The 12474-nt window shown below is 35.4% G+C and overlaps 1 protein-coding gene across 1 annotated transcript in view; it reads right to left on the reverse strand.

Annotated features, from left to right (window-relative positions):
* Positions 1–1238: 1238 nt before the first annotated feature.
* Positions 1239–12474, reverse strand: part of C2CD6 (C2 calcium dependent domain containing 6) — a gene marked incomplete at its 5' end in the record, with an annotated part of 59170 nt that continues 47934 nt past the window's right edge. The window contains 3 exons of the mRNA XM_081095986.1: positions 1239–1529; positions 4902–8351; positions 9406–9480. Coding sequence (XP_080952112.1) covers positions 1242–1529; positions 4902–8351; positions 9406–9480 — 3813 coding nt within the window. The 3' untranslated portion in view covers positions 1239–1241. The remainder of the gene's footprint in view (positions 1530–4901; positions 8352–9405; positions 9481–12474) is intronic.

Genomic DNA, 12474 nt, shown 5'->3' on the forward strand with positions numbered 1-12474 from the left:
GGAAACGTGGCACTTCTCACCCTGTGCTCTTCCCGGTTTCTTGCGGAGTCCTGGCAGTGCCTCTATGTTCTTGGCCTTTTGGCCTTAGGACTCGGGTAGCACCGCTGCTCCTGCTGTCTCTTCCATCTGACGGGTAGTGGCACATCCTGCTCTTGCTAGTCTCTGGATTGACCCACCGTCCCTTTTGACTTCTTAGCCTTGATTCCATCACTCATGAAACCAATTCCCCGTGTTTCTTCTACTTGAAGATTCTGTTATAACTGTTTTCCCAGTTACACTATGACTGATGCAAGTACAACTTTGAGGATTACTAGAAATTCTTGGCCTCCAAAAAAATGTATTACCTTGATCATACCATTAAATAAATGATCAGGATTTAAGTTCCCCATTAGCCAATCTATTTAAACCCCATAGTTTTTATGACTTATGGGAGAAAAATTAAAACAGACAAAAATTCTATACATTGAAGTTTTGCTTCTCAAGAATGAACCTAAGTTCAACAAGATCCAAATACTGTACTTGATGAGAATAGAGCCGATTCTCAGAAGTCTCTGATTTAAATCCTGGGCTGATTTAGCTAGGTAATATTTTAGGCAGTTTCTATAGATGTATGCAGCTTCCTAGCTTTGTGATATTAAAGAGACCCTTTCATAGTTTTTCAAGTAAGAAAGTCACTACAGTGTAGGAGCTGCCTCAGGAATTCATATTAAACCTGTTCTTTATAATCTTTATAGTGTAAAAAGTTGTGATAGCCAATATTAAAATTAACAAGTTTTATAGGCCTAGAGAATTATACTGTTAATCAAGTAACATAACTAAAGTTGAAGAGTTAAAGGGGGATCAACAGCACATAGAGAACTTAAAAACTGGTGATAGGGATCATTCAGAGCATAACAGATTTGAAAAATCTGAGAGCTATGAATTAGAGCAATTCTGTCATATAATGAAAAAGAAGAAAAGCTGGGAATACAACTTTGCTAATGAATATGAACTGAATATGTATTTCTGTGTTCCCTATGGTTCATAAACAAAAACATTTACATCAAAATGTGTTTCTTTTACATTTTAATTAAAACAAAATGGTTCTAACAAGATGAATTTTGGTTGCTGACTTCTATCACACGAAAGGACAGATCTCCAAACCATTTTGTTAATTGGAGAAATGATATTCTGACTGTCGACCTCACATATCATTCTGAGCTGTTTAACAATTGGATAATATCACAAGTGAGCAAACATTTTCAGCATTTTCTTTTAAAAATTTTTGGCTGTGTTTTATGGATTTCATAATCTGGGACTGTGTCATTTAAATGAACTAAGCGTGCTGAAACCATTCGAGAACTTGTAAACTTTCCAGTGCAGCTTTCTCGACGCTTGTTAACCCCTGGAGCAGTACATGGTCTTGCATGTTTCAACCGATCATGGCTCTCATCTGGGTTCTTTTCTAAAAGCCTTGCTCTTGATTTCACTTTTTCAAGATGCTGAAATGAGGTCATAGGAAGATCCTCCTCAAATCTATCTGAACAATCCTAAACATTAAAATAAAAGATCGAGTTGGTGAGTTAGGCTTCCTTAAAGTATATTTTACATTTATAAGAACCAAAGTTTGTAATATCAACAGTCAAAGACAAAAAATGAGAGTATCAAATGTTTTATAGGTAAAACCTTCCACCAATGCCTCCCATTAGAAAATACAGAATCTTGTAATACTACCAACAATAAATAGATATAAACAAATAACCAAATAAATAGAGATGAGAATGTAGAACAGCAAAAAACAAACAAAAAATCACAACCATGTTTCAGTCCCCTGGTGTGTTTCAGTAGTTGAGCATCAACTCATGAAGTAGGAGGTCAAGGTTGGATTCCGTCCCTCCCTCCCCTGGTCAGGGCACATGCCGGGTTTATGGCTCAATCCCCAGTAGGGGGCGTGCAGGAGACAGTGATCGATGATTCTCATCATTGATGTTTCTGTCTCTCCCTTTCCTTTCCTCTCTCTGAAATCAATAAAAACATATCTTTAAAAAAATCTATTGTTTCAAAGGATCTGTTATTTCAAAAGGCATGGAAGATATAAAGCTTGAAACCAGATAAATTTAGGGGTCAGACTCCTAAGCAAGGTTGAACAGCCTCCTGTTCTATAATTCTCCTCTTCCAAAATACATCTTCCCCAGTCCCAAGTATAAATTATAAACTCTTATATTTGACTTTTTATGTTATCCCAACTTTCATTCCTTAAAAGCTGATAAACATCTTTAATACACACACATGCACAGAGTTCAGCATCTAAGGATATGGTTATAATGTTTATATTAAAACAATTTTAAAATTGTGTATATTTTGAGAGTAAACAAGTAAGACATTCAGGAAAATAAAAGATATATACCAAAATAATTTTTTTTAATATATTTTATTGATTTTTTACAGAGAGGAAGGGAGAGAGAGAGCCAGAAACATCGATGAGAGAGAAACATCGATCAGCCGCCTCCCGCACATCTCCCACTGGGGATGTGCCCGCAACCCAGGTACACGCCCCTGACTGGAATCGAACCTGGGACCCTTCAGTCCGCAGGCCGACGCTCTATCCACTGAGCCAAACCGGTTTCGGCCCAAAACAATTTGTTAAATGGTGGCTGTGTTAGGGTGGCGGGATTATGGGCTCTGTTTTCCTTTTCAAATGTTTAATAATATGGCTATATCTTATAATACTTTACAAGTATGCGCATAAGAGAATATGGAGCTATTAGTCATTCTCAAATTAGTGTAAACTAGTTTCCCCTGCAGTTTGAGAAGCTTGTCTCTTAACACTTCAGAAAGATGGCCACACCAAAGAAATGGGCTGCTTTCCTTTGGAGAGGAAGTGGGCGTGTATTATTAGAACTGGAGAGCTGGGGGAGGGTTGGCAGGGCTAAGAATTAGACAGCAGTAAAGAGATTTACAAAAGAGGTACCACGAGGCTAAAGGGAAATGTGACCCACTTTACAATTTTGCCTGGGTTTGCAGAGGACAAGGAAGCCTTCTCCCTCTTCCCTCTCATGCACACAGAGCAATTAGGTCAGCCCAGCATTAAGGGAGCGTCTGCTACACTGGCGAGTGATATGTAACTTGCTTCACAGTGGATGTGCTGTTGCCAGAGGACCAGTGGAAGCGCATGGAGCTGCTCCCCCCACCCACACCCCCCCTCCTCCCTGCCCTTTTCTGGATGCTCCTGTAACTCGGTTTTTCAGTCTTTTGTTTTGAGTTCTTTGGGAAATTCTTGAATTTCAGAGAATCAGATGAGCCAGACATTCTGATGATCTGAAAAATTCCCTCTTACCATTTATTCTCTGTTGCCAATGTCACTAGAGAGAAACGTTCAGGTACGGTTGGTTTGAGAGAGGGAAATAAAGATGACTCAATCTCTCTTGCCCACTCTTAGGATAAGGATTCTGAGACCCTATATGATCTCATAACATGTAATATAAACACAATTTTTTTGTTTTGTTTGAAAGTGATACTAATGATTCCACTTGACTAAAACTTCAGCCTTTCTTTTCTGAAGACTATAAACCCATTTTTTCCTATTCCTAGTGCATACAACCCCTCACTCATTTGATACTAAATTATTGAATTCAGATAGAAAAGAGAAATCCAATGTTGAGAGTATAAGCTATATTAATAATATTTACCCTGCTACTAATTTGTTTTACTATTTACTAAAGCTAAATATTTGCTTTACCCTGGAAAATCAATTTGCTATGGACCTAACTGGTTTGGCTCAGTGGATAGAGTGTCAGCCAGACTAAAGGGTCGGGTTTAATTCTGGTCAAGGACATACCTCGGCTGCAGGTTGGATCCCTGGCCCTAGCCGGAGCTCATGCAGGAGGCAACCAATCAATGTGTCTCTCTCACATGGATGTTTCTCCCTGTTTCTCTCCATCCACTCTCTAAAAATCATTGGGAAAATATCCTTGGGTGAGGAAAAGGAAAGGAAAGGAAGGGAGGGAATGAGGGAGTGAGGAAAAACAATTTACTATGGAAATTCAACTATTTTGAACTTAAATCTATTTTCTCAAAGATAGAATTATGCATATCAAATTACCATTACAATGTAAGAATTTACATTGTAGGTCATGCCTGTTTATATAGATAAGAGCAGTGGTCAAGAAAATTAAAATACATCCCTTCCATTCCTAGAATAGTTTGTATAAAGTCTAATAACAGATTTACCTTCCTGTTTTATGTAATATTAAAAATAGATTTGAATTCCCAAATTTGTCAGCATACAATATAGCAGTGGGGTGGTGGTTAAAAGAAAAAAAAAAAAAGGCTAGAAAATAAAATTTTGCACTTCATAATTTGATTGTAAATATTGCATACCCTAATGCTTAGCAGAACTGGCACATAATAATATATTTGTTCACTGAAACAGGTGTTCAGTGACCTGAAAAACCTTATATATTTCCATAGCATACAGCCACTGCCAATGCTTGTTCGGATTGTGCCTGTACAATGGCCCCTGACTCGGGGGTGAGCTGGGGCTGAAAGCCAGCCAGTTTCTCATGGACAGGGCTTGTGCTCTGGCTCCAGGCTGGGTCAGCCTGCAGAATCTTCCCAGAGGGAAGGGTGTCTTTTCCTAATACTCCAGAGGGTGTGCCCTTTATCTATTTTACACAAAGGTACTCAATGTGTTAACAGTCCCCTGGTTTTGTGATTACATTTGGGATGAGGTAAGATGATATTTGAATGTCAGAAGGATTTTTTTTTTAATTTGGAGATCTGTACATCTTGGGGCAATGAAGGTTACACACACACTTGCATGCAGATACACCTATGTATAAATATATAGATATAGATATCCTACAGATTATTTATAGAACTTCGCAAAATACAGAGGGAGAAGACTAGAAAAGTGTGATTACGTGTATCGTTCTTCTTGCAGTCCAATGAAGCAATGTCCGTGGGACAGATTTCCTGGGCCTTTTCCTGGTGGGCGGCGTGGGTGCTAGTATCTTCACCGTCTTAGGTGACTTTGTTTGTTTGTTGACACGGTCTCTTTCTTTTCGGACCTTGGGATTTAGGTTTCCTCTCTTCAATACTTCTGGGAAGAGGGATGGTTTTGAGTTTTTCTCAGCTTCCACAACTTTATATTTAAACGATTCAAGGACCTTTGCACATTTTTCATTGCAAATTTCACTTGGTTTTATATAAAGAGTTTGTATTTCTTTTTCAGAATGTGCAAGTGTTTCTAGATGTTTTTTATTATTGTTATTATATCCTTTCAGTCTCTGACAATGGTTGTTCCCAGCCTCTGAACTGAGATGAGTTAAAGTGTTCCTCGTGAATTTACCTACGTCTTCTTCATCTTCACTTGGCAGTTTGCAATAAGGAATTCTAACATTCGGTGGCAACAATACTTCATGTCTTTCCTGTACCATCAATTTATAGATATTCTGCTCCTTTTTTTCAAGGGACTTCATTTTTAGTGTGCTTTCAAAGCAAGTGTTTGATTGAGTTATTTCTGATTTACCACTCCAACTCTGTGGATTTTGAATCTCTGTATTAAAATCATAATGCTCTGCTTCAGAAAGCTGCACAAAACCATGTGTTTTCTTTTGTTTCTTAAGCACTATGTCTGTAGGACTTTCTGATGACTTCTTTGATGGAATTGCTTGGGTATTTTTGTTGGAAGAAGGTTGTACTTTAATTAAAGTCAGTGTTTTCTGTTCTCTAATTATTGCTGGATTTTCTTTAGTATTCTGTAAGGGAAAATACCCTTTTTCATCCTTCCTGGTCAGTTCTGTTTCTACAATTCTATCCTCAGATGCCTTTTGTAAAGTAGCTTTATGAACAACTTTTGGATATTTATTTTGCTTTTCTGAATGCTCATTCATAAATTTATTTTCATCTCTGAAAGATAAATCTGGCTTTATACATTTTAATGGTGTGAAACTAGACTTAATCAAATTTATACGGTTGCTGATTCCCTTTAATTGCCTTTCAGTGATTAGTCCTGATTTTGAAAGTTTATCTATAAAAAGTACCTGAAGGTATTTCCTTAAATCAGCTTTTAGATTTAATAGTTCATTTTCTGATAAACCTATAAGATGGTTTTGCAGAGATTTATTTAAAGGATATTTCATGTTTATTTCAAGCCTTCTGCCAAAACTCCCCTTTGAAATGTCTTGTCCTAACTCATGAAAAGATATTGAAGAACTTTTAGTTCTTAGAGAAGGTATGTTTGAGTGCATAGGTTCAGATTCTGTCTCTTTAAATAAACTGCTTTCCGAAAGATCTTTTAGGAAATAGTTTTGCAGAATTTCATTTAAAAAGGATCTCAACCTTATTTCCAAATTTTTATCTATAAAATGATGATTAAAATTATTTACAAAAGACATCGTTTCTTTTACAATTTCTGAATATTTCTCCAGAGAAACATTTTGCTTTTTTGGTTCTGTTTTCTCATTTATCAAATACAGATTTTGATAGATTTTGGGTAAATCCTCTTTGGTGATATGTCCTGATTCTGAAAGTCTTTCTACAAGGTAATGCTGGATATGTTTGCTTACCTCAGATTTAAATTTTTTAATTTCTGACTCTGAGAGTGCATCTAGAAATACACGCAGCTTTGGATTCAAATTAGGTTTTCTGTCTAATTTGTCTGCTTCATCAAAATTCTCTTTGATTTCTTCAAGGTCTTCTGCATTATTTAGAAAAGGATGTTGGATTAGTCTCTCTAATTCTTTTTCTGGTTGTCTTCCCTTTTCAGACTGATTATGTTTTAAAAAAACATTAAATATGTTTTTGAAAAAGGATTTTAACATTGTTACATCTGACTCATTAAGTTTACCCATTAACAAGGTACTTAAATTTTCTAAGGTAGAACTTAGATCATTTTCTTCTCTATCAAGCCTCTGACCATTACTTGGCAAATCTGTTTTTTCATCTGGTGTTGACTGATATTTTGTGTCTTGTGGGGAGGTATTTTGGCCTTTGTCTATAAATGTAGCTCTATTCAAAAAAGAAGTGGTTTCTTTGGGGATGATGGGTATATTCTGCTTTGAAAGAAAATCTGTTTTGCTCTTGATTTCTGAATAAACTTCTGTGGAGACCTTTGGCTTTTCTCCAGCAAAGGCTGTCTGTGTGTGCAGCAAAGAACCCTTCTGGTCTTCACCTAATTCTACCACTTTGATGATCCCAGATTCTAAAAGAGTATCTACAGAAAATGCTTCAATTATCTGGCTTGCAACAGATTTGGCCTCTGGCAATTCTCTCCCATCATCATTTTCTTCATAGTGACCTGGAATATTTGAAGATAAACTCTCCCAAGATATGGGTAATTGATTCTGCCAGTTCATCTGTGTCTCACTCAATTCTTCCGCTCCCATAGCCAACTTGGAGAGGAATGGGGCAGTGAATATCTGCTTGATAATGTAATCATGCGCGATGCTATTGAAATCTGGTTCGGGGCTAGACACTTCACTTTCTAAATGTTTCTTTTTGAAACTACTTTTTTTTATTATTGGAAAAGCTATATCACCGTCCTCCAAGTGGTTTTCAGAGACGAGGTCCCTTTCTATCTCTGGAGAATTTCCTGGCCCATCTTCTGACAATGAAACTCCAGAAATACCTTTAGTTTTTGGACTTACAGGAGACTCTGAATTCAAAATATCTTCTTCTGAAAGCCAGTTATTTAAATCTTGGATTTTTTCAAGTATTTTGTCTTCCAAACTTGGTGGTTTATCATGAACACTCAGAAGTGGAGAACTATGGCTTTTCTCTCTTGCTTCAGTGCCGTTAGGAATTTTTGGTTTAAAAAGTAATTTATCTATAAGGTCTTCAAGATTTTCACTTAAATTTGGCTTGAGCACCACTGACTGTTTTAAGTTGTCTAGGACGGAAGTAAAACTTAATGATCTTGAGAGGCGACCTGTATGTACATCTACATTTCCAGTCAGTGATGATTCTCCTTCAAAGTTTGGCAAAGATGCAGCTGGCAGTCTTTCCTTCAAGTGATTCTTAATATCTAAACTCTTTATTGTGGTGGTGGTGGTAGGCTCACTGTCTAAATGATTCTTACTGCTTAAAGTCTGTATTGTGATGATATCAGGATCAGGGGCTAACTTTTTCTTAGTGTCTACAGTCTTAGCGTCTACAATGCTGCTATCAAGACCACTGGGCCAGTTTGTATTAGTAGGGCTTGGAGGTTTTGAATGTATTGGGTAAGGAGGGTCTTGGTCCTCATGTTCTATAACCTCTGTACTTAAAGTGTTTCTATATTTGGACATATCTTGGTAGCTCCTTTTAGTGGCTGATATTTTGTTGTTTGAAAGCCTTAGAAAAGGATCCAAACTGTCCTTGATGTTGAGATTCTGTAAAATTTAAAAAAAAGGTAAGACATTCTGTAACATTTATTTTCAATTTATAATACATTTTCTAGCTAAGTCTTTGAGCAATCTGTCAGTCTATCTATTCATCCTCCTACCTTCTATAAACAGAAAACTAACTTTAATTATTTTAAAAATATTTGAAATTTTAATGCAAAATTTTTCAATTTCTAACTCTGATACTATTCTGTGTCAAAGCTTTTTCCTACCTGGAATATTTGTAAATACTTCACAAATAGTAAAGAATTCAACTTCCAGTGTTAGTTGCATTTGCTTAAACACAGGCTAACATCAGGATCCATACAAACATTTATCGTTTTAGTAAATTAAAAAAAAAAAGTGTAGTAGTATATATCCCAGTGAAAATATCAGGAATATTCTTTAAAGGCTGACTTGGGGGCATATATCACCTGCTTTTAAGTCTGAGAATTTCAACCGTGATGAGTTCCATTCAACCCTTAGAACATCACAGTAAAATCTTTTTGATGAATACTTTATATGCGTCAGAAATGGTTAAGAGACAGCAGTACACAAAATTCTGGATTACAGTGAAATTTCAGTGTGACATCCATAGACAGTTTTGTAGCTCTGGAATCAAACTATTTCATCACTGAAATAGCCTTCAAAATGAAGTCTCTTATTCAAAACTTTTGTTCAAACAACTTCTACATTATCTATCCAATTGAAAAAAAATAAAGTGTGAAATAATCAGCCTAGAATTTTAGTTCATGTCACCTTAGTAGTCCAAGCTTCATTTTAATGGATGCAATTCATTATAACTGGTTTTCAAATGCTAGTTGATACCCAGGTGACAGCATAAGAATCCCCTTAGGTTTTTTGAAAAGTAAAAATTCCTAGGCTTCATTTCTAGACTGAGGTTCTTAGGTCAGAGGTGGGACCTGGGAATATGTATTTTTAAAAGATAACCCAGTGTTTCTAATGGGCATTTTGGTTTTGGGGCCATTGAATTACATAATGTATTAGAAAAGCCTAATAGTTGAGTATGATTGGTATTGGGATAGGATAACTCAGCACTCACCTGATATTTTGTTTTGGATTCTGTATGTTCTGGTTTCAAAGGTGGTAACAAGTATTGTTTTTGTATAAAAGCCACCTTATAAAAAGAGAAGGTTTAATTTTGAACTGCTTGTAATGAAAGAATATTTCCCAAGTTTCTCATAATGTTATATTTTTCCAATTATCAAAATAAATCTGTATATATAGGTACACAAATATATATTCTTAGCTTCATTGATGCTCTAATATTTATTCTATTGAATTTATAAAACCAAAATGATGTACAATTTCAAGGAGAAACAAAAGTAGAAAACAGAATTGTCAGAACAAATTGTAATTTAATTTTAAAAGGTTTTGAAATTCTTTAGATAACAAATGGCATTTGAAAATATATTGAAATCACATTCTCAGTGATTCTCAGGAGACAGAAAATGAAACCTTTTAAAAAATCTTTTTCATAATTCATAGAAGGAAACTGGTAGACACTGTCCATTTGGTTTACATATCAAGAAATATTTTAAATATATTCTTAAAGATAACCATTAGAAAAATAAAAATTAATGCCTAATAGCACTGAGAAAAATTATAGAGGGAAGATTTGAAATATTATAAATGCTCTAAAGCACTCATCTTTCCAAGTGTAATATCAACACACTTTACCTGAAGTTGGTAAGTTGAAAAATCAAATAGACTTTCAGTAAGCTAAAATTCTAATAAAACTTGCTGGAAGAACTATAAAGCAAACTGTTAAAAGTAGTCACCCTAGGGAAATGAGAATGGTAGCATGGTTGTGGGTAGGAAAGGATAACTTTCACTTTGCATTTATACACTTTTGTGCCGAAAGAATTTTTGGGGGGCTGTGCAGGTATAGCTTTAATTTTTTAAAAAAAGGCTTATAAAACTTGTAAATGTAAAAATTACATATGGAATTCTTACTAGGGCATTAATTAAATAATTGTACAGGCTCACAGTGAGAGACAGTAGAATTTGGTGGTTTGCAACACAGACTCCAGAGCCCGTCTGCCTGTGCTCGAACTCAGGCTTACCACGATAGCTACGTGCCCTTAGACAAACAGCCCCTCCATCAACCAGCATAATCCCCTACATGTAAAACATAGTAAAAATATGTACCTCAGAAAATTGCTGTGAGAATTTAGTGAGTTAATATATGAAGACACTAATATTGTAGCTTGCAATAAGAGTGTTGGCTATTATTATTAAAATAACATTTTAGCCATTTAAAGCAATTAAGTAGAAATAAAGGCTATATAGACAATGTGATATTAAGTGAAAATTAAGATGCAGAACAATATTGCTAGTTTATCATGATAAGCAATCTGGAAAAATGTTGGTGGCATATAGGAAAGTCTTTTTGCAAAAGTGACTCAAGTGGAATAAGAAAATTTTGAATGGACAATATTATTAAATTTTTTTAAATAATTAAAATACATCACTGCATTTTTCAAAAGTCACTGAGCTGTATTTCACAAAGAGTAAACATTAATGTATGTAAGCTAAAATTAAAAGAATAAAAGCAGGATGTTGGGGGTCAAGAAATAATGCAGACAGTGAATCTAACTATTACAAATGTAAGATATAACCAACCTAAGGGAGTAGGAGAAAAAAAACTGATCTTGGTAACTGGATGCTTTGACTAGAAATGTAAGGCTAAAGATAAAATGAACTGTACATAAACAATGTATGTGCACCAGTAGGTAAATTTGTTTGTCATGGGTATAGTACAAGTTAGGAATTCTGAAATTGCTATATATATATATACAGATATATGTAAGTAAATCGATAGTGAATGGTGAGATCCATATTTCTCATGATTAGAGACAGAAGTTACATTATAGACAGACAAGAAAGGAAGACTAGAATAAACCAGGGTGTGGGATAATGGGTACTTTCCTACAATTGGGGTGTTAATACAAATTAATAAGTTTGGTTTAAAGGGTAGTCTGGCAGCTTTTATGAGAATAAAATGTGTGCGTATACTTTGACCCAACAATTCTACTTCTCATATTTATCCCATAATATACTTATACAGGTGAAAAAAAAGATAATTCTTACCATTTAGAAAGTGACTATTATGTTCCAAGCCCTTTAAAATTCTTTGAAATAAATGATAGCATTCTTATTTTGCAGATGAGAAAACTGAAACGCAGATGTAAACTGCCCAAAGTTATATGACCATGGAAGTAAAAGAATCTAGGTATTTCTACCTGTAAAATCCAAGCTCTTTTACGATTTCATATTAATTTCTCTTACCATCATCAAACACTGCCTTTCACTGGTGGGTGAAGTTAAATTCCTCATTCCTCCCTACCTTTCTTGCATCCTGATATATTTTAGGATCTAGTCCAGTGATGGCGAACCTCTGACACGCGAACTCATTTTTTTGGTTGATTTTTCTTTGTTAAATGGCATTTAAATATATAAAATAAATATCAAAAATATACATCTTTGTTTTACTATGGTTGCAAATATCAAAAAATTTCTATATGTGACACGGCACCAGAGTTAAGTTAGGGTTTTTCAAAATGCTGACACGCCGAGCTCAAAAGGTTCGCCGTCACTGATATTGTTAGGGTTTAAATAGAAACTAATTAAGCCATATCTGGAAAGTCTTAATTTATGAAGAGGCTCTAAAAATGTGAAGAAACTACTGAAAGACTGTCACCTGAATCAGTCAAGAGTTGAAAGAAAGGTTAGTCCTTTCCAACTCAGATTAGCACTTCAGAAGTTTGTCTCAAAATACTGCATTATTTTTTTAAAAAAATATGTTTTTATTGATTTCAGAGAGGAAGGGAGAGGGAGAGATAGAAACATCAATGATGAAAAAGAATCATTGATCGGCTGCCTCCAGCGTGCCCCACACTGGGGATGGAGCCCACAACCTGGGCATGTGCCCTGACCAGGAATCGAACCATGACCTGCTGGTTCATAGGTCAATGCTCAACCACTGAGCCATGCTGGCTAGGGAAAATACTGCATTTCTTTAATACACTACCTTAGTTCATTTTTTAAAAACCCTCTTTTTTCAACTTCTAACAACTTCAAAATATATTTTACCATAAAATTCTGAGGA

This window comes from Myotis nattereri (assembly GCF_964212035.1).
Source record: "Myotis nattereri genome assembly, chromosome: 7".
Classification (NCBI taxonomy): domain Eukaryota; kingdom Metazoa; phylum Chordata; class Mammalia; order Chiroptera; family Vespertilionidae; genus Myotis; species Myotis nattereri.